At 39.1% G+C, this 22592-nt stretch overlaps 1 protein-coding gene across 2 annotated transcripts; it reads right to left on the bottom strand.

The window, feature by feature from the left end:
• Positions 1 to 674: 674 nt before the first annotated feature.
• LOC105443789 (suppressor protein SRP40-like) lies at positions 675 to 11083 on the bottom strand. Of its 2 annotated transcripts, none has more exons than XR_972853.2 (6): positions 10781 to 11083; positions 9789 to 10176; positions 9406 to 9452; positions 5197 to 5271; positions 4233 to 4445; positions 675 to 3381 (listed from the first exon to the last, which is right to left on the bottom strand). XR_972853.2 is itself a non-coding variant. In XM_030999500.1 (6 exons), the coding sequence occupies exons 2-6, from the start codon at positions 10159 to 10161 to the stop codon at positions 3328 to 3330; spliced, it is 639 nt and encodes a 212-aa protein (XP_030855360.1). In that variant the 5' UTR covers positions 10162 to 10176; positions 10781 to 11070; the 3' UTR covers positions 675 to 3327. The 2 variants fall into 2 exon arrangements, 1 of the variants encoding a protein (XP_030855360.1); XM_030999500.1 differs by having other exon boundaries at positions 4233 to 4322; positions 10781 to 11070.
• Between the last annotated feature and the right edge of the window lie 11509 nt (positions 11084 to 22592).

The following is a 22592-nucleotide window of genomic DNA, read 5'->3' as shown; positions in this document are numbered from 1 at the left end:
GGGGGGGTTCCCCCCCCCCCCCCCCCTGCGTACGCTCCAAGCTGCAAATTTACTATTTTTCTTTATTTTCCAAATCACTACTTTTTCTATGTTTTAGTTTGTGTATTGTATAATCATAGCGGTATTTCTTTTTGCATATGAGAGTTTTGAGACATATGTTACAAAAAGTGGGGAATTATGTGTACAGATTATGAACTTTCTGTAGAAGATGCCTTGATTTTTCTCCAATTTACTGTCATTAAGCAGTAGGGTACATGTATTTCACACAAACATGTTATATGTACACTTAACGGTATGCTGTAAATAGAGCTGTAAACATGATTAGGATGGACATGATGATACTGGAAATCCTGGTATAACAAATAATATGGGGCGCACTACAAATCTTGAGGCAAATACATAAGATTTTTAAGAAAGGAAAAGAAGTTTTGTCATTAGTGAAGGTTTGTCATGACAGACTTTATCATACCGATATGTCCTTGTAGTATAAGTAAATGTAAAGTGTATAGGAATGATTTAACACAAACATACTAAAATAAAATGCTCTGAATAAAGTGGTATAATGTCACAGCACTTCATTTTTCTTTGTACATATAATTATTAAAAATGTATGCTTTTTCATAATTTGATTTTGAATTCTCTGAAAACACAGAATAGCAGACACATCGAGTCAGTAAATTTAACAATGTACAGACTTTATTTTTACAGTATTTATGGTACAAAACGAGGTTAACTATTTACAAAGATGATAGAAAACCCCATCATAAAATTTATCTAGATGCTTACAATAAAGTATTGAACATGTTTTAATGTTAGAAAGGAGATTCAGTGGAAACAAAGACATTGGGAGTTTGGGACCATGAAAATGACCTTGCTTTACCAGCTATCTTTTCATATCAGGGTAACATAGATTATAAAGAGCTGGGGCCAGCATAATTACCTCAATATATCAGAGTTTTTACTACAAAGTTTTGAACTGCTTGGAGAAATAAGAGGTGTGATCTATACATGTACATTAATCCCTCTCTAATCTCTACCATTATTGGAAATCCCTGCGAAATATTTCATGTCCAGTTTCACTCTCCTCTTATTTTATTTCAATGGAAAAAGAAATGAATATTGATTAATGTTGTCATTACAATCAAATGTTAAGAAAACTTTTAGATCATTCTTCAGTCTAGAACATCTGTGAGGTTCATAAACACATTCAAAATGTTTGTTGCAATAAGTTACATTTTATCTTCCATTAAACTGTAAATTTCCTATCTCACTTCCTGGGACTACATGTAAGTAGTAATACCTGTTCTTGCTAGATTTGTTTAAACAGACAGATCCACAAGTTACATTATCAGGGTACGGAATAAGCAATAAAGAAGAGAGAAATATAATAACCAAACTTGAAACATTTCTACCATGAGAAGAGGGAACCAAATCTATAATCAAAAGAAAGGCCAAATTAGCCATTTATTATTGGAAAATTTACATGCAACTTGCTACTTAATGTAAAATTGTTTGAAGTTGTACCCATTTTTCAGCAATAATGCAGATATAATAAAAGAGCAAAATTATTCTCACATTATTCAAACTAACATGCAAGGTATGAAACAAGTCACTTGCTCACAAATACACCCTGTAATGGAAGTATCACAAAAAATATGTAGTCAAGAAATGCAGGTCAGGATTTGCATTTGAAAAATTCAGTACTCAATCATCTATAATGCTTACAATCTATATTCGAAATTGGTTTAATAGAGAAATGGATAAACACAGGCTGCTCATTACCAATATTAAGGGTAATACAAAGTTTTGGTATGGGGTCATGAATTTGGTTCAAATGAACATATTGGAAGCATATGTGATAGAGGTCGTCTACCAATATCTTGGACTGGTGATATTAAGAAAGTGTCTGGACAAGGAATGAAAGGTGCAACACAAATGGCAGGTGAAAGAGTTGCATGGCGTGCTCTTGTGAAGGCCACAGCAGCGCTTTACAGCGCCACCTGAAGTTGATGATGAAAAGTTAAGGAAATACCTCTGGCTCATATTCTACTAAACAGTCTAAGGCGACTTAAAGAACACACATTAGACCTTAGAACTTAGTCTTTGCAATTTGGCAGGCAGATCACAAAGAATGTCAGACTCGTCATATTTGACAGATTAACCATGGTCATTTTCACATGCGAGATATATATTTCTTGGCTTTAAAAAAATATTTTCATGATATTTCTTACAAACTAGACTACATGTAATTTCTTCTTTTTTTAAATAGAAAAATGGACAAAAAATTGTTAAGGCTAAGGATTTGGAACAAAAACATACATGAAAAATATATTCAGAGTTGAAAATAGTCAAAAAACAAAAATTCTGTGCATTTTTAAAAGAAAATATACTTTTCTAACTGTTTTTCTGCTAGCTTCAGACTATTATTTTTTGACTAGGGAGCTTAAAGCGTGAAACCATTCAGGACATTGCAGACTTGTACACTAGCTATGAGGCACATAATTAGTCAGTTTTTATGTTCCCCTAAATATGTTGGGCTAACATTAAACAATAGTCTCTTATTTCTACACAATGCTACACTCTCTACAATCCCTAGTACAAGCTAGTACATAGAATTTAAATGGGAAGAGAAAACATGGCCACTGAGCACCATTCCATTCCACGGGTTTATTTCCGGTGAAAAATAACAATCAAATCGTATGTTCAGAGCCAGAATGTTGTGTTAGATTATATAAGTTAACGCCCTTCTGGCTCCAAACAGACCAAATATTCATTTAAACTTCAATGCAGTTTGTAAATAATGGACTTCGGATTCTGAAAGACAACAGCGTCAAAGTCAAGTATACTGGTACACTTAAAATGCATTATTACACTAAGAATGATTGATTGATTTCGCATACATTCCACCTCTAAATCAAATCTAATTTGACAAAAAGTCTCAGTTGAAAGCAATTACGACAGCTGATCCTCACAGGTGTTTTCCACACACCAGAGCCCTCTTTAGTTCCCTCACCGTTCTTCTATATCTTTAGCCGCCTTCTTCATTGTGTCATATGTTCTATTACTTATCAAGTCTGACACCACCCCAATTCATGGTCTTCCTTTTCCCTGTTTACCATCCATGTTCCCTTCTAAGATGTCACTCAGCATGTTATCCCCCGTAAGATGTGTCCTATCAAGTTTTTCTTCCCTCTCAAGATTGTTTTTCTCAAGTTCCTCTGTTCATTCACTCTTTCAATCACCATGATGACAGCCGGTAATGCATATTTTTTCTCCTCAATCACAAGATTTTGAAGATCAATTATCTTTGCAGGCTTCAATCTCCTCTCAATTCCTGGTTGAATTCAGAAACTGGAGCAATTGTTCCCTGTTCTTTTCACGCTGTGAAGTTAAACATTGCATAAAATGCATTATTAGGGACGAGAAAGTATTTTCCATACAAATAATTTGGTTGCAAAAGAATATTGAAAGTCCTTAGATTTACTATGTGTACCAATTAAATTTGATCTTAACCCTTTCTAGCCTGGGAGGGGGGCTTTAGAAGCCCCCTGTTTATAGTTTAGGTATTTATTTTGGGGGTCAAAATAGTTGACTTATAGTTAGAAATGAAATAAACCAACATAAACAATAAGATACATACATACATAAGTTAAAAAACAAAGAAATACATAAGAAATTATCAAAACAATAGATAAGGAATCACCTGGCTCTTCCCAATTTTTTTGTTGTATTATTATTCCAAATGGTCTACAGAATATATACGGTATGTAATGAAAACTAATGTTTTAATATGAAGAATATATGATTTATGGGTTAAAAATGCAAATTGTATGACCTTAATTGCATAAATTACCATAAATATGCAAATGAGTGATTTTTTTCCCATAAAATTGAAATCGCCATAGTATTCTAGACACTTCACTTGACATTCATGCACATTTTTTCGCGGCATTCGGCCGTTTCATGGCCGAGATCATAGGGGAGGGGGGGGGGGGGGGGGGAGGGGCCTTCCAGGCTATGCAGCTTAAAAATAGCCCAGGTTGATAGGGTTAAGGGTAAATTTTAAATGAGACAAAACTAATTCAAATGGTTCTGGGCAGCATAATAACTTATGTGAGAAAAGCTCATGCTGTGATATCTCACAACATGTATTTTCATCAGATGAGTCTTGCCCTATAGCAAACAAAATGATCCATGTTGAAAGCTAGAGGCTAGGGCACCCTTTTACTTACCGCTTTATCCTGGCTAGTCTTTCTGACTTTCATTTTAATCTTCTGACCAGACACCACGCTCCTACCTACGTCTTTTTCATCGTTCAAGTACTGCAGTCATCACCGTCATCACACGTAGGCAGACCAAACATGAGCAGAGTGACAAATACGACTCCAAAAAAGAGAAAGAGAAAGGGAGCGACAGAATGAAAGAGGGTACAAAAGAAAAGAAAGCTATAAAGCGTAGTGTGAGATAGTAATAGGAAAGATAGTGAAGAGAGTGAAGGAAAACAGATTGAAATGCAAAGAATGGGAGGGGAGTACCAACAAAAAGAAAGTGCAAAAGAAAAAATATTGTTAGATCCTTTCAATGAATAAATATTTAAATAATATACAGTATGTTTATTATTGCATTGCTGATTACTCTATAAATCTCGTTAAGTATTCTACAAATAATATTATCTGTGGAATTCTGTTATGTGATTGAAGAGTTCATTCAAAGAGAATATTACTCAAGAAATGTATGTTTTTTTTAAATAACAACCTCAGGCATGGGTTCTTATTTGTTTTTATGCATGAACTTTAAAGAAATGTGCAATTTACCAGATTCAAATCATATCTAACAGGTACATAGTACTGACAGATATGACTATCACTTCTATTATCAAGTATTTGGCATCATATATGCCTGGGAGGGGAAAATGAACTGAATTGCTGTAACTTTCAGGTCTCGCCTCCCGATGGTGATTGGAATGTGCAGGTGCACTAAAGTACTACGCTGCAGTTCCCCCTACTCTCATTCAAATAGAACAGTGGTTTCTTAACATGCATACTTGGTGACTTTCCTACACATGGAACCTCCATTTAACATTCAATTCAGGGGGTGGAGTGTTTCCACTGTAACTTAGCCTCCGTCTATGGAACAGAGGAGGGGCACATTCATGCACAGGCAACCTTCAAATATTGAATATAATAACATACTCACAGTGGATAACCTGACAGGGCTTCTGCTCTTCTTGGACGATTCCTTTTTCTTATTCTTCTTCATTTGTTTATGTTTCTGTGAAAGAAAAGTTACAGAGTCTACAAACAAGGGCAACCACATGGAAGTTACCTGGTAATTCTTTGCACAAACAAATTTTCAAGAACGAAGTGCATACCATCTATTTGGAGGGAAAGGGGCTTTTTAACTCATATACTTTGACACAGAGTTAACACACTTCTGGCTCTGAACAGATGATATTATAATTATTGCAATTATATCATATCAATTTGAAAAGTATACAAATGAGATAAACATGTAACAAGAATGATCTATGACAACTTACTTTACAAACTCTTCTATCTACAAAAGCACTGCCAGTGAGCTCTTGATTGTCTGCATTCATGATGCATTGACTTTGGATGCCTGGCATTCATAAAATGACTCATAATTTTGAATGCAGATAATTAGTTTTTGAATGACTGAAGCAGTCTAGTACAAAATTCTCTCTCTCAGACATCTTATATCTTTAATTATTATCTAAATATTAGATTTAATATTAAGCTCTTTGGTTAAGGCCCTTTTACACTTTCACGGATCGCATCACGGATCATCCCGGATCTTAATCCGGGGTGTTCCGGCGTGCGACACCACAATTTCTTCTCGATGCCGGTGTGGATACGTTCCGAACTGGGTGTATACACGGGCAAGTACGATGTCTCCACGGACAGACAAGGTAGCAACGCGGACCACGCCGGAAACGCATACGGAGCCAACACGGATTTCAAGGAAGAGCACGGAGGCTACTGGGTACTTTTACGGTCCTTACACGGAGGTGTACGTTGTCTATTGGGATATCTCCGGAATGTTGATGGGTGACTTGAGCTTGTAGGCGCTCATTTGATCATTTCCCTTCTCGGGCAACAACATGACTGTCTTCAGAGTCAAGTATGGCAAGCACGCCTGAAAATCTACAGCATATGCTCCTGTTTGTGGACACCATAAAGGTAAAACTCCTTGTAGCAGAAGCTCTTGTTTTGCAGCAACAGCATGGCATAAACAAAAAACAGAAAACTGCAAGGAAACGGAGTGAGTGTGTGAAACCGTGGCTTCTCAGACGACCACTTTACGGACAGTATGAGAAGTTGATGGCTGAACTGATGGGAGAAGATGTGGGTAATTTCAAGAACTTTATGAGGATGAACCCTGACACATTCCATGAAATCCTTACTAGAGTTGGCCCAAAGATTGAGAAGACGGATACATTTTTCAGGAAGGCCCTTGAGCCAGGGTTAAAACTAGCTATAACCCTGCGTTACTTGGCAACAGGCAGTAGCTACAAGTCTCTATAGTTTGGCTTCAGGGTATCTCACAGTACCATCTCAATTTTTATCACTGAAGTTTGTCAAGCTATCATAGATGAATTTTCAGCAGAAGTAATGGTCTGCCCCGTCACTGCGGAAGCCAGGAAAAGAGTGTCTGAAGGATTCAAAACAAAATGGAACTTCCCTCATTGCGTTGGGGCAATTGACGATAAACATGTGGCGATCAGATGTCCCAGGAATGCAGGATCAGTGTACTTTATTTATAAAGGATTTCACTCGATCGTTCTGCTGGCATTAGTGGATGCAGAGTACAAGTTTCTCTACGTTGACATCGGTGTCAGCGGCGCAGGCTCAGATGCAGGAGTTTTTAGTGAGACTATTTTGAAGGAAGCTCTCGAAGCTGGAATGATTGGACTCCCAGATCCTGATCCTCTGCCGCACGATGACCGACCCATGCCGTATTTCATCGTTGGCGATGACGCCTTTGCCTTAAAGACATGGATGATGAAACCTCTGCCGTAGAGAAACATGTCAGTTGGAGACAGAGTGTTCAATTACAGACTTTCGCGCGCCCGAAGGGTTGTCGAGAATACCTTTGGACTACTAGCGTCAAGGTTCAGGTGCCTTCTCATCACAATGCCTCAAAGCCCAGAGAGAGTCAGCACCAATCACACTGGCCTGTTGTGTGTTGCAAAACTTCCTACGGATCAAGAACCCCACCATTGAAGGCAATCTTGTGGATCAGGACAACCCAGAAATAATATTAACAAATCAAAGGCAACGTTACAATTAGAATAACAAAGATCATTATGTCCATATTTGTATGGAAAATTAAACAATACATTATGTAAAAACAATGTTTAAAATGCATTCTTTATTTGCAGAATGCATTCATCAAAGTTGTTAGTCTACGTTGAATACATTTTGTTATTCAAGTATGAAAAAATCCCTTTTGGGAATGATCTCCGGTTTGGCCTTTCAACAAGGTGTGTTCTGTTTCAGCAAATTGACCTCACCAAAAGAAGTGACGGAAACTAAATTGACCAGGCTGTAAATCATTTCAACTTCGTCAAATGTGAAAAAGAAATAAATAGAAAAGATAATTTATGAATTATTTTCAAGGCAGATTCTAACAAATTAATGAGTTTGGTAACAACGGAAGGAAACGTTTTGAAAATAAATATTAATACTAGAATTTTTTTTTGACTTGTTTCTTGTCTTCTTTGTAATGCATTAAACAATTGCAGTAATTAGAAGATTTAGATGTCGTATGCCTAAACATACCTGGCCTCCTTGCTTCCTTTTTTCAGAGCCAACACGTTTGATGTGATCCGTGAGGTATCCGAAATTCTCAAGAATCCATCTCTCTCTGTCGGTGTATTCTTTGGCTTCTTGTCCTGACTTCTTTTTGGTCAGCTTGCCAACGCTTGTGCGCATCGAATCAATCCATACTTTCAGCTGCTTTGCTGTACACGGGGGATCCAGACTAGCAGCCTTCTCCTCATACAGCCTCGTCTTCATGTTAGCCTGCTTATATTCCTTCATCCTTCTATTGTACAGCAGCTCATGGGACCTATACCAGTCCGCAACATCTTGTTCCTGCTCCTCAGAAAGGTGTAGGGCTGGTGTCTTCTTACGCTTCGGACATGGCTGATTTGAAGGCTGCCTTTTGATTGCTTTTTCGAGTGTGGGCTCCGATGGTTGAGGCGTTGTTACCCTGGTTGACTCGTTGCCTTCATCGGATTCACTTGCAGGTGGAGATGGGTTCGGAGGTGGATCCTTTTTGGCTAGTGCCCTTCGACTTTTTCCGCTTCTTGTCGAAGGCATCTTGGCACGTATGTTGTCTTCAAAATGATACGTACATCTGTATTCGTCACATGGCAATATGCACACGGGCTATTCATTCGTATACTGTATTTAGGCAAAATATACGGAATTTCAAACCCGGATAAAACCGGTGTTAATAAGGACCTCCTGGTGTCTACACAGACTGTCCCGGATGTATTCGGCGGCTACACGGAGGTACACGGTGCCTACAGGGAAGAGGACGGATTGTTTTTCATCCGTGAACTCCGGGATGAAAAATTAAGCAAGCTTAATTTTTTCCCCGGTTATGCCGGTACGCCAAGTATCACGCCGGATGCCTTCCCGGTGTATACACGGTAATGCCGGAGATAACATGGATGATCCCGGAGCGACGATCCGGGATGATCCGTGATGTGATCCGTGAAAGTGTAAAAGGGCCTTTAGTTGTTTATTAGGTTAGGTAATTTATTTCTTATCTTATCTTGTATTCCTTTTTGATGTCTTTTTAATGTTACGTACAGTATTGTACATCTTGTCTTCTTAAAGGGTTGGCCTCTTACAAGGTTTGTTTCCTTTTTGGCCACTGCCTTCCTCACTTTTTATAATTTATCGTATGTATTGTCTTGCATTTATCTGTTTATATATGTATTTTTATCTGTTGATCTCTTGAGAAATAAATGAAACTGAAACTGAAACTGAAACTGAGGCTTCTTTCCTTCCAGTCAAGATCTCAACACATCCAGTAGCTTAAACCTAGTTCACACTGTCAAAAGCTTTCTCACAGGCCACAGAGCATACATTTACTTCTTTCTCTACTTCTAGACTTTGTTCCCAAAGGGTTCTCATAACAGCAATAGCCTCCTGAGTGACTAGTCCAGCCAGAAACCCACACTGATCATAGCCCAAGAAAGTTTCTGTTTTCTTGGTTATTCTTTTTGTGATCATTTGAAGTACAATCTTTGAAGCATGGCATATGAGGCTTTATATTAAAGGATTGATTTGATACAATCTGCAAAGTGTACCATTTTTTAAAATGTAGCTTCTCTTAAGTACTATCAACAACATCTACTTGAACACTAACCTTTCCTTTTTTGTTCTCTTTCTGCTTCTTTCTCTTCTTCTGTCGTTCTGGAAAAAAAGGGATCAAATGATGACAGCCATCATTTGATAGGAGTTTTTTTTAATACAATCATGTGTATTTTACTGTACATATTGCATGTAACAGCCTCGTACAAGATTACTGAAGGAAATGCAACAATTTAAGTATCGATGAAACTCAATTATTCATGAACTTCAAGGATCTGAATTAGTATGTACATCAAGAGCACACTCCATCTCCACATATATAATGCTTCTTTTGTATGGAAACATCCTAGAAAAAAATCAACTGCATAATCTCAGAAAACTATTAGATGAAATATTCACCAGCACAGAAAAAAGAAAAAAAAATCCTTAAATATTTACCAAGACTTGAATCACTTGATGAACTATCAGAGTCACTGCTCCCTGAATCTGAAGAGCTACTGCTACTGCTGCTCTCTGATGATGAGTACTTCTTTTTCTTGATCTTCTTCATCAGGCTCTTTTTAGCTCCATTATCTCTTTGACGCAATGAAGAAGAAGAAGACGACGAAGATGAAGACCTACTAGAACTGCTTGATCTGTGTCTCTTTCTTTTCTTTTCCTTGAGTTTACTTCTTTCTCTTGAGTGACTTGCTTTCCTTTTCTCTGCTTGCCTGTTTCTTCCATGATCTCTGGAAAGTGAGTTTTCTCTGGAAGAGTCACTACTAGTCATCTCAGAAGAGGATGAGGAATACCGCTTTCCTTTGTGACCCATTATTGCTTCAAATTCCTTATACAGAAGGAAAACAAAAAGATAGAAGGAAAGATAATGATTTAAATATTACAAAATTAATTACAAAATACACTCTAAAATTATACATAGGCCTACCATTAGAGTTAACACTTTTGTTTTTGTTCCTTGAATCCCGGACTCCCTAGCTACGGTCACACTGGCTGAAAGAACTCAAATAGAGATGGATGGTAGCATTAAACTACAAATTTATTTTGATACAAGTGTAAATGATGGTAATCTAAAAGTGCACCTACACTAACCTCTCACAAATTAGACAAGGTGAAACAGAACACAGTTGCATACGTGTACAAAGACAAGTTATTTATTAAAAAAACAGGAAGCTTCTATTTAAACTCGAAATCAAAACATTTACCTTGGATGGTAAACAGCATAAACAAGTGGGGAATAGTTGGGACTATATGAACAATCATGCCATTTTTAAAATTTCAGATCATTCCACAATCCTGATTACTGTCCAACACCCTTGAAATGGGTCAAATAGACAGGTTAGGGTGCACTGATGTTGATTGTGCTGAGGGAGAGAGATCACAGGGGTGGGAAAAGTCTGTTACTGTATAAGGTACATGTGTGAAATATATACCTGGATTAAACAATCTTTGTTGGCTTTCAATTGTCTTCCAGTCACAAGTCTGTAGCAATAGGGGTTATAGAAATGGTTTTGATGCTGAAAATGTGAACATCCTTTATCAACTTAGCATATTGAAAGGCGGCAAAGTCCCCCTCTTGTGCCCAGCTAGTCCATGAATTTAGGAAAAGTGGCATTTGAAACATCAAATTGACTTTACGGAAAACACAGGTGTCTTCTTCTCACAATTTGCCCTTCCTGACAGATTTCGGACCAAGGAAACTAATAAAACTTGTGATGGGAAAAAAAATGCTTTTGGAAACCAACTAAAGATACAGATGTAAACAAATTCTAAAATAACCAATAACAATGGTCAGGAAAATTTTGAAGAAATCTGATTAACCCAGCTAACATGTTGTCAATTTAGGGATTTTTAACCTTAATTTAAAAAAAAAAAGTAGGTTTTCAAGCATCAAAAACAATGTGCATGTGGTAACGCAAAACAAATAAAATAACGCTCATATATAGAATTGAGCAGAATTAGTATATTTTGTGTTTAGGAAAAAAAAAATCAAGTAACCCTCTAGTATTGTATCGATTTTCAATATTGTGTACACTACAGTACTGGCGTGGCACTGTACAAACTCACCATAGCGCCACCATAGCTTAGTTCACTAAAATAAAAACAGATGTGACAGATGCCTGCAAAGTTAGCTGTGGTAAGCTGCAACACCAACACAAACAGTCCAACACCTAACTTGAAATCACGAATTTTCCAATTTTCCCATTCACCAACACCAGCCCCTAGGCCTAGGAGCTGGTGTTAATGAATTGGAAAATTGAATGTAAAACCTGAAAGTAAAGGCGCTTGTTCAGAAGCCTATCCAAAATTTGACCCGTAAATCTGGCATGGAGATACCCTACTAAAACATACCCAAAATGAAGTAAATATTCATTAAATGTCCAAATCAAGATCATGAGAAAGGTACTATGTCCCTTTTGCGACCAACCTCAAATTCTGTAGAACTTTGCAGGAATTATGAATATGTCATGTATGTCCTATCTGTGAAATTTAAACGTTAGCAGTGTCCTCAAAATCAAATTATGCAAGGAAACCCATTTACTTGCTAGACTTCACTGTCAGACACTATTGAGTGACTGACTGGCTTTTTTTCTTCTTTGGTAATAACATAGATGAAAATAGTTGTAAAGGGTACATGAGCATTTGTCTACATCAATAACCCACTTCTTGTGATGGCCAAGATTAAACTGATTGAATCTTTAGGCAGCATAAAACGTATGACCATTCGGTACAATTGTCTGAAAATCAAGAATATTACTTTTGGGCTCTAGACTATAGCCCTAAAGCAGGCGCGGATCCAGGATTTTCAAATAGGGGGGGCCGGAAATTTGAAAATTGCGCAGACCATTTTTTCAACTCAACATACCAATACTGACAAGGTCATATTAGAAGCACGATACCGGTAGAATTTTTGACATTTTCGTCGGGGGGGGGGGGGGGGGCTATAGCCTCTTGCCCGGAAAGTAATTTTCTGGTTTCACAATTCGAAATAGTGAGCGAAACGAGCGAGCAACAATAATTTGTGAAAGTGTTATTTATCACCAAAATAAACGAGAAAAGATATCAAAAACTCATATTCGGGCAGCTCGCTGTCCCCCCCCCCCCATTACGCGTGAAGCGCGGAAGCTTTGACCCTTCATTAATTGTTACTAGAGAAGGAAGACGATTTGTTGTACCATTCTCGACTCTTAATCCTTGTCTGAATTCAGTTTCCTCCCGCCCGCGCGAAGCGCGGAAGCTTTGGCTTTTCAAAGCTTTGGCCTTTCATTAATTATTAGAGAAAGAAGAAGACTTGTTGTACCATTCTCGACTCTTATTACTTGACTGAATTCAGCCCCCCCCCCCCCCTTCCCGCGCGGAGCACGGAAACTTAGGCTTTTCAGTGGCGGATCCAGGGGTGGCCGAAACGGCCGCGGCCCCCCTATTGGCGAAGCAAAAAAAATTGAGAAGGAAAAAAGAGAAAGAAAAAAAGAAGGAAAAAAAGGGGGGAAAAGGAGAAGATAAAAGAAAAGAGAACAAAAAAGTAAAGAAAAGAAAGAGAGAGTTCAAAAAAGAGGAAAGAAAAAGAAGAGAGGAGCCGGGGAGAAAGAAAGACAACGAAATGGCACTAAAAATTAGTGACAATGGCAGTAACGACGAATAAGGGAAAGACAAAGGGAAGGGGGTGCGTGAAGGCGGATGCATTGAGGAGAGGGGGGGGGGGAAGGGGTGACTGGCCGTATTCTTATTTTTAGGTTATGCGAAACTGAGTCGAAATTATGCTTCTTTTCAAAACAATCTTAGCATGCTTGTTTATGTTAAGCCGGAGTGCATGAAAAGGTTAGTGTAGAAACACTTCTGAAAAGGCCGCGCCCGGCCCCTCCAAAGAACGGCAGAATGGTAATCTATAAATTATGGGGTCATTCTTGATGGCTTTGGAGTCGTTATTAAGGAGGGGGCCGGCCCTACTCAAATGGTAGTGACTGTAACGATGGATAAGGGAATAAGGAGGAAGGGATGCACATGCAGGCGCGTATACGCAGGGGTGGAGGGGGGAGGGGGGAGGGGGGTCGAACCCCCCTCAAATTTTTGTCAAGTTGGTCCTGATGTGTATAATGGGTAGACTAGGGGTTCTCAAACTTTTTCTTTGACGGTCCAGAAGCGATTTCTATGAAAGCTGTAAGGTCCGAAATGACACTTGTATACTGAAGATAATGAGGCTTGTTTTTGGTCTATATCTGATCCAAGGAGAATTGCTACAGTTTAAAAAAACAGAACCGCCAGTGCTTCCACTCGTTTAAATAGAGTTTCCTGAAAAAGAACACCCAATATCCTGGAATTTGAAAGAATTTTCTTAAAACTTTCAAAATGCCTCTTACTTGGATTTCTTATTTGGATGAATCGCTATGACCAGCGCTCAAAATACACGGGGGCGGTGGGCGATTCGCCCCCGTGAGCTACATAATCGCCCCCGTCAGGTTGCTCACGGGGGCGATTGCAAAATTAAAAATCGCCCCCGTGGAATTATAATATAAAGATTTTCTTTTCTGGTATAACTTTAACACGATATTGAGTTTCAATTTTCAAATGAAATGGAACTTAGATTAGCGTGCAAGATTTCTTGTTTTATGAGTAGGCCTATTATTACCGATTCAGCTCACAGTGCAGTGCCGCCGTCAGCAGTGGTTATAGGCCTACTGCGCCCTTAGTAGCGGTACGTGTGCACGCTGCCGCGCTATGTCTGCTGGAGCTGGAGGCGATCGCGCAAGGGCAGAAACATGGTCATGGAGAAGTTTTTCGTTGTGAAAGCGTTAACCCGCTGAAATCTGGTGATTTCAAATGACTAGCAAATAATGAACCTCGACCAGTAAATCAATATTAGGGACCTTTAGATTTGCACGATGGGAACGTGGACTGAAACGTGTGACCTCCTTTTAAGGCAGTGCCAGTGCTTAAAAGGACGTGACATGTGACTGCCAGTGCCTTAAAAGGACGTAACACGTCCACGTCCACGCAAATCTAAAAGTCCCTATTGAGAAGAAGAGGAAGACCAAGATGTCGTGGAATGATATGGTAACATGGGCAGATCTACGGGGGGGGGGGGGTTAGGGGTTTAACCCCTCCTCCCACCCCCGGCCCCCTTGGGCTGCCAAGTGAAAATGTGATATTAAAGCGGGGGGGGGGGGGGGGTGCTGGAGAGGAGGACTACTAATCTATTTTATTTGTTTCATGGGGGGGGGGGGGGGGGTGAAGCGCCGTTTTAGCATGACTTTCTTTTTAACTCTTACTTTCACCTATCTCAGATAACCCTAAGTTTTTGGTTGCTGCTTTATATGTAGTTGATAATGCATGATTAAAGTAAAGAGAGAGAGAGAGAACCACCATCATTTTGCAATGGTTCAGGGTTCGTGTAATGTACATTTGAAACCATTTCTTAGCGTCTCAACCCTAACAAAATGGCAAAACTATTTTTGAGGAAAAGCATTATACTGAATTAAATAAAGAATAATAGCTTTATATTGCATGATACTAATACTGATACGGGCTAAAGACAATGTGGTATTTGTTTAGAGGTATTCCAAAATGACATTCTGATAATCAACATTTGTTCTGGTATCATAATGTATATACGCATAATACAACTGATCTTTATGATTTCTTAACGTGACATAGCTTCTTTTCCCCCTGCAAACAAAAAAGAAAACAAGGTTATTTAATAAAAGGATCATGCGACAAATAATCATTGTGATTCAAATTGATGCAAGGATTTTTTTTGAATAAGCAATGCTTTTCACCAGAATCTTCTTTGTAAAAACGACTTTTACAAATCTCAGCCATGCAAATCTGCCACTGTGTTGTAAGATCACTTTCAGATTAGGAGAAGTGTATTCTTTAATGAGTATTTTACATTGAATGGAACGTCTCAACTCAGTAAGCATGACTGAGATTTGTAAAAGTTGTTTTTACAAAGAAGATTCGGGTGAATAGCAGTGCTTATTCAAACAAATATTCGCATCAATTTGAATCACAATCATTATTTGTCGCTTAATCCCTTTAATGACCTTGTTTTCTTTCTCGTTTGCAAGGGGAGAAGAAGATATGTCACGTTAAAGACATCATAAAGATCAGTGTTGTATGCGTATATATTATATACACAGGCCAGTAACAGCTATGTAGCTTGTAAATTTGTAAGAGGGAAAATGCTGATTGGAATGATAATGATGAAATAGCAAATAATTGAGGAGTATCATAGGTACCAATTCAATGGATATTTGTATAAAAAAGAGCCCCCGTCAGTACTAAAAGAGCCCCCGTGAGAAGGCTCACGGGGGCTCTTTTTGGGGGGGGGGGAAGAGCCCCCGTGGACAAAAAATTAATTTGAGCCCTGGCTATGACGTTTTAATATAATTTATATCAATTATTGAGTGGGCTTATTTTGCTTTCTAATGGATCCATACAACATGGCAGAGCCTTTTCAAGAGAGAAATTGTCTTTAGGAGAAAAAAGAGGTTATTTCTAAAATGAAATGAAAGGGTTATTGACTTTCAAGAGAGAAAATTGTCTATAAAGCTATGGTCACAAATTAGAGCAGCGACCGACCGATCAGTAGCCTGCTCGGTCGCTGCTGGAATTAGGCATCGCCCAGCGATTAGTTCGGTGCCCGGGCGGCGACCGCCCAGGCACCGAGCGTATTTTGGGCGGCGGGTGAAAAGTGGGCAGGCGCCGCCCAAATTTTAACTCCGCGCTAAAACTTCAGCGGCGACCGAGCGATGCCCTAACAACGAGCGGTGACTGGCCGGTCGCCACTCGGTGGCCGGGCAGCCGCCGGGCAGAATTGGTTAAAAACTCGCCGCTCGGCCGCCGAGCAGGCTACTTTTGGGTAATGTGACCATAGCATAAGAGAGGAAGAGAGGTTATTTCTAAAATGAAATGAAAGGGCTCTTGTCAAATAGCCCTTTCATTTCATTTTTTCTCTCGAAATAAACTCTCTTTCTCTCTTATAGACGATTTTATGAGATGGAATCTTCAATCTGAAGCCTTTTTGTGCTCTTTGAAAATGGCACACTGAATGGGGGCAGTGCAATTTAAATTTCAAGGGATGGATTAGAGTTTTTATTGAGAGTCAAATAGCCTTTCATTTCATTTTAGAAATAACCTCTCTTCCTCTCTTATGCTATGGTCACATTACCCAAAAGTAGCCTGCTCGGCGGCAGATGTGTCATCTTTTTAAAGAGCACAACAGAGCCCTCAGATTAGGCAGCAATTAGTAGCAAAACAAACCCGTAACACTGGACACAACATTCAATGGGATGATGCCCATATCATTGAGTTTGAAACGCACTTCTGGTCAAGAATGGTAGAAGAAGCATCTGCATAAAAAGGATGAATCCTTCACTAAATAGGGATTCTTGCTATACACTTTTACCTTTGTGTAACTAATAAAAGGTCCACGGGCGTGGTTGTTAGAAGCTTAAACTACATAAAACTCTCTCCAATTTTGCAGGGGGAGAGCCTTTGTCGGGAGTCTTTAATAATAAAAGGGATAAATCCTTCACTGAATAGGGATTCTTGCTATATGTTACCTTTCTTCGCTCCAGTGATCTCGAGGCAGCAGACAGCAAGAAATTGTGTAAATAATTTGCTGTTGCCGAGAGTCTTGCATGGGGCGGAGCCCCAGGAAGTTCTTGAACTTTAAAAAAAATTAGGAAATTCCAAATAGTCGTCATGAGCGATAGAAATTGTAATTTCCTCCTTGAAAGTCACATAACCCCTTTCATTTCATTTTAGAATTTAACCTCTCTTTCTCTCTTAAAGACAATTTCATATAACTTCTGTTTTCGTATTGTTGTACTTTCGTCCGCAGACTACTTAAGCACATGTCGAGCCAACTCAGTCGGAAATGTAATAATATGTAGGCCTAAGTGTAAAGTTAAGTTTCATGTTCTTCCTTTTTTCTTTCTTTCTTTCTTTCTCTCCCTCTCTCTGTCTCTCTCCTTTTCCTCTATCTTCTTTTTAAAAAAATTATTCTTTCTTTTCTTCTCATTTTTCTGTGTGTGACATGCGTTACGCGTACGTCTATCAATGTCTTAATATGGTAGATTTACATTTTGATGTTTCCCTTTGTAGGTGCACCTTATATTCCAGAAAGTGCCCTATTTTGATGGTGCCCCCCCCCCCATGTATTGATCTCGATAAAAAATAACTTTCTCATTAATTCTATTTCCAATATATCTAATACTTGCACTAATCTCCAATTTAAAAAAAAAATCGTCTACTTTCTCTCAAGACAACATTATATAAAGGATTCATTAATGCAAGGCTATCACGCGAGTAATCTCTCAATTTCTAACTTCCTGCTTTCCTCATCTCCCAGTCTCCCTTGCTTCAATATTCCTCGTTACTTCCTTCTAATTGAACTCCAACTTAATTGATGTTATACACTGTATCTTTTCTTCAACTACAGGTAGATGCAAATGTTACTCAAAATCCATTATATAAATCACACTCAGGATACAGCCAATCGAGGAGAATTGCTTCAATCTATATTTTACATGTATCATTAATATATGGTTTTACAATGGCTATGGTGATGAGTTGTCTAGGTAACATGTTGATGTGTTTGTTAAATGTATTACCATGGTGCACCTTCTTGGTTACAAAAAAAATATGTGTATGTATTAACGTAAGTTCGTGCCTTTACATATCACAGTAGAAATCAATGTTTTATATTTGATGCAGAATAATATTAATATTTGAAGATTAGAAACACAAACAGTTTCCATAACCGTTCAAGTGTTTCAAGAAAAAGTTAAGCAAACTTTCTCCTGGATGTAAATTGGAATTTTAAGCGGTTTCATTGGAATTAATCGAGAAATTCCCCTCGCTAGCGTGTAAATAAAAAATACGCCGGCCGGTGTGACCGCGCCGTTTGTCCTACCAGTTTCGTTTGTCCGTCGGACATAATATGCGGGTTTTCTGCTCGCACGGATCGTCCGAGGGACGATCCGTGCGGATTGCTATCCGCGCAGTCTGTCCCCCCATTGCTTTACGTGTATATTTGATAAAAAGGAAGAAATTTGGCAAATCAATGTATTTAGACTCATTGTAAATCATGTGGTTGGCATTTTTTCTAGAAATTACATAATAATAACTCTTTACAATTTTTTAAAGCAAATGGGCCAGTCCTTTTGAAAGTAGAAGTGAATATTTTCTTTAAAACATTTATTCTATGAAGGCATACTCGTGATATTGGCCCCACAATTACTGTTGTAATCGATTGTACGTGGCTTCGTACTTACGGTCAGATGAGCATATTTTAATACCATATTCATGACACTGGCAGGTCACTAATTGGCGGATGGTCCAAGGGGCGGAGCCCCGGAAGCGCAGGGGTTTTAGACATTACAATTAAGGTCAGATTAGCATCCAGGGGCCAGCCTTAGGGCCCAAGATGGGGTCCAGGGGGCAGAGCCTCCGGAATTAGCTCAGGGGTATTGGCATTTAATTACGGTTACATGAGCATACTTTCTTTTCTATTTCTTTCTATTTAATTCTCTTTAATATACTTTTCAAAAGTGTGGGGGTGGGAGGGGGGGGGGCTTGAACCCCCCAAGCCCGCCGTTCCGCGGGACCTGACATGTCGGCCTCTAAATAGTAAATAAGCACATTTTTGCCTGACTGTAAATTGTGATATATGTCATTCTCCAACAAACGCATAAAAAGTATTCAGCAACATCTGTATATCACTGGTATCAAATTAGAAAAAAATAATCACTTTTAAAGTTTATATTGGTGGGGGGGGGGGGGGGGTAGGAACTGGCTGAATACTTACACCTATGGTGTCGAGGGGCTCTTTCTTCATTTTTTATTCGGTAATAAATAAGGTTAGTTGTGTGGGTGTCACTCAGGCGCGGATATACGGGGGGCGATGGACCCGCCCCCCCCCCCTCTTTGAAAAAATAAGAAATGAAAGGAAAGAAAAGAGAAAGGAAAGGAAAAAGTGAAGAAAGAAGGGCTAAAAACACGAGTTAGAAGTAGACCCATCAGGGCACTCACTTATCCGTATCAGGAGGAAAAATACACGGGGGCTCGGGGTGAATTAGCCCCCGAAATGCCAAAAAGAGCCCCCGAAAGTCAAAAAAGTAACCCCCGAAATGTTTAAAGTATTTTTTCTCTGATCCGTATATAGGAAAAGGCCCTGGGGCAGCTTGCCATACTCCGATATTTGGGTCGTTTTTCGATCAGAACTAGCCCTAACTATCATTCCAGGATTTTTTGATTCAGAACCTAAAACAAAGTTACCCAATCCCTTTAAGTTTAAAAAATAGACTTCATTGAACTGTAATTAGGCTTAGGAATCGGGGGGAGGGGGATTGGGGGGCGCAGAAAAAAAATATTGGGGGGGGGGGGCTCAGAGATCATTGAGCCCCCCCCCCCAATATTTTTGGCGGGGCATATAGATATCATTAATTGAGCCCCCAATCTTTTGGTGGGGCTTAGATATCATTGAGTCCTTAGGGGCTAAGATACCATTGAGCCCCCAATATTTTAGGTGGGGCTCAGATATCATTGAGCCGCCCCCGAGACTTATTGCGGGGCTCGGATATCATGAACCCCCTCCTCCCCAATGATTATATTCTAGGCATGAAACTCATGTATACCTATAATCTACAGACGTACCATTCAAATATAAACATTTTATAAATATTTATTTAGGGAGGAGAGAGGGGGGCTCAGACATCGGATCTCGCTTATCATTGACCCCAAAAATATATTTGGTAGATCTCGGATATCATTTAAACCCCCAAATATTTTGGAGGGACTCTGATATCATTGAGCCCCCCCCCCATATGTTGGTGGGGCTCAGATATCATAAGCCCCCCCCCCCTCAAGTATTTTTGGTGGGGCTCGGATAAAATCACGGAGCCCCCCGATATTTGTGGGGGGCTCGGATAACATCACGGAGCCCCCCAATATTTTTGAGAGGCCCGGATATCATTGAACCACCCCCCCAAAAAAAAAAATATATATATATTTCAGCCGGGCTCGGTTATCATGAGCCCCCTCCCAATATTTTGTTCGTGCTGATGAGTTGAGGGAAGTGTATGCCGGAGATATTGACTTTGTAGCATTAACTCGGCAGCTAACAAGCCTCCAAGACGTGTGCGACGATGAGAGTAAACCTATCAAATATACATTAAAACAATCTGTGAGATTTTCAACAACAGTCCAATCTATCAGAGATCATTCTCAGAGGTGCACATCCTTCTTCTCATTTACCTTACAATCCCGGTTACAACGGCAACTTGCGAGAGAACATTCTCTGTCTTGAAACGGATCAAAACTTCTCCGATAAGTACAATGACCCAAAGAAATCTCAACCAAAGCTTAATATTACACGAAATCTCGTAAAGATAAACTGAACTTGAAAACTATTGCCCAAACTTTGTTTTTAGGAATACAAGAAGACAGAACTTCTTTGGCACATTTGTCTGAGGCTGCATGAAAAGAAGAAAAGTCTGAAATTTTCGCCGCGATGACATAGACGAGGAACAAAGAATTTATTTTCAGGTGCAAATTAAAGACAAAGACAAAGTGCCACATTTCCGTTTTTAAATATGTCCGATTATAGGCATGTGTGACAATAAAAGTTTTGTTTTTCACGTTCCTGGGGTATTATTTTTTCCAAAGGTGTTAAATGTGTGTTTTGTCATACTTAATAAAAATAAACTGAATATCTTATAATTCAACGATTTCTTCAAGTAGGCCTACTTTTATTAATTTCTTCAACTGCTTAAAAGTAAGGCTACAAATGCTTTGTTATTGTAGAGCTGTAGTGTGAACAGGCTACTTAGTAATTCACATGTATAGATTGGTGCACATCATTATGCTTGATCATCCTCTCCTATCTGTTTGTTTTCATTCCTCTGTTAGTCATCCTTTATTTGCTACCTATGATATTTGAATATTCATTATTTCCTTTTATTATATAAATGATCATGTAAATCCAGCGCTCAAAATACACGGGGGCGGTGGGCGATTCGCCCCCGTGGGCTACATAATCGCCCCCGTCAGGTTGCTCACGGGGGCGATTGCAAAATTAAAAATCGCCCCCGTGGAATTATAAAATAAAGATTATCTTTTCTGTTATAACTTTAACACAATATTGAGTTTCAATTTTCAAACCTTAAACCAATGAATGGAACTTAGATTAGCGTGCAAGATTTCTCGCTTTATTAGTATAGGCCTATTATTACCGTTTCAGCTCACAGTGCAGTGCCGCCGTCAGCAGTGGTTATAGGCCTACTTCTTCTTAGCGGTACGTGTGCACGCTGCCGCGCCATGTCTGCTGGAGCTGGAGGCGATCGCGCAAGGGCAGAAAGATGGTCATGGAGAAGTTTTCGTTGTGAAAGCGTTAACCCGCTGAAATCGGGTGATTTCAAATGACCAGCAAATAATGAACTCAAACAGTAAATCAATATTAGGGACTTTTAGATCTGCACGATGAGAACGTGGACTGCAACGTGTGACCCCCCCCCCCCCCGGCCCCTTGGGCTGCCAAGTGAAAATGTGATATTAAACCGGGGGGATGCTGGAGAGGAGGACTACTAATCTATTTTATTTTTTTCAGGGGGGGGGGGAGTGAAGCGCCGTTTTAGCATGACTTTTTTTTAACTCTTACTTTCACCTATCTCAGATAACCCTAAGTTTTTGGTTGCTGCTTTATATGTAGTTGATAATCCTTGATTAAAATAAAGAGAGAGAGAGGGACAGCCACCATCATTTTGCAATGGTTCGTGCAGGGTTCGTGTAATGTACATTTTGAAACCATTTCTTAGCGTCTCAACCCCAAAGAAATAGCAAAACTATTTTGAGGAAAAGCATTATACTGAATTAAATAAAGAATAATAGCTTTATATTGGATGATACTAATACTGATACGGGCTAAAGACAATGTGGTATTTGTATAGAGGTATTCCAAAATGACATTCTGATAATCAACATTTGTTCTGGTATCATAAATGTATATACGCATAATACAACTGATCTTTATGATTTCTTAACGTGACATAGCTTCTTCTCCCCCTGCAAACAAAAAAAAAGAAAACAGGTTATTTAATAAAAGGATCATGCGACAAATAATCATTGTGATTCAAATTGATGCAAGGATTTTTTTGAATAAGCAATGCTTTTCACCAGAATCTTGTTTGTAAAAACGACTTTTACAAATCTCAGCCATGCAAATCTGCCACTGTGTTGTAAGAT

Source organism: Strongylocentrotus purpuratus, unplaced genomic scaffold, assembly GCF_000002235.5.
Source record: "Strongylocentrotus purpuratus isolate Spur 01 unplaced genomic scaffold, Spur_5.0 spur5_scaffold_5, whole genome shotgun sequence".
NCBI classification, from domain to species: domain Eukaryota; kingdom Metazoa; phylum Echinodermata; class Echinoidea; order Camarodonta; family Strongylocentrotidae; genus Strongylocentrotus; species Strongylocentrotus purpuratus.
Note: the sequence above shows the minus strand (reverse complement) of the source record. Positions and strands in the feature narration are given on the sequence as shown.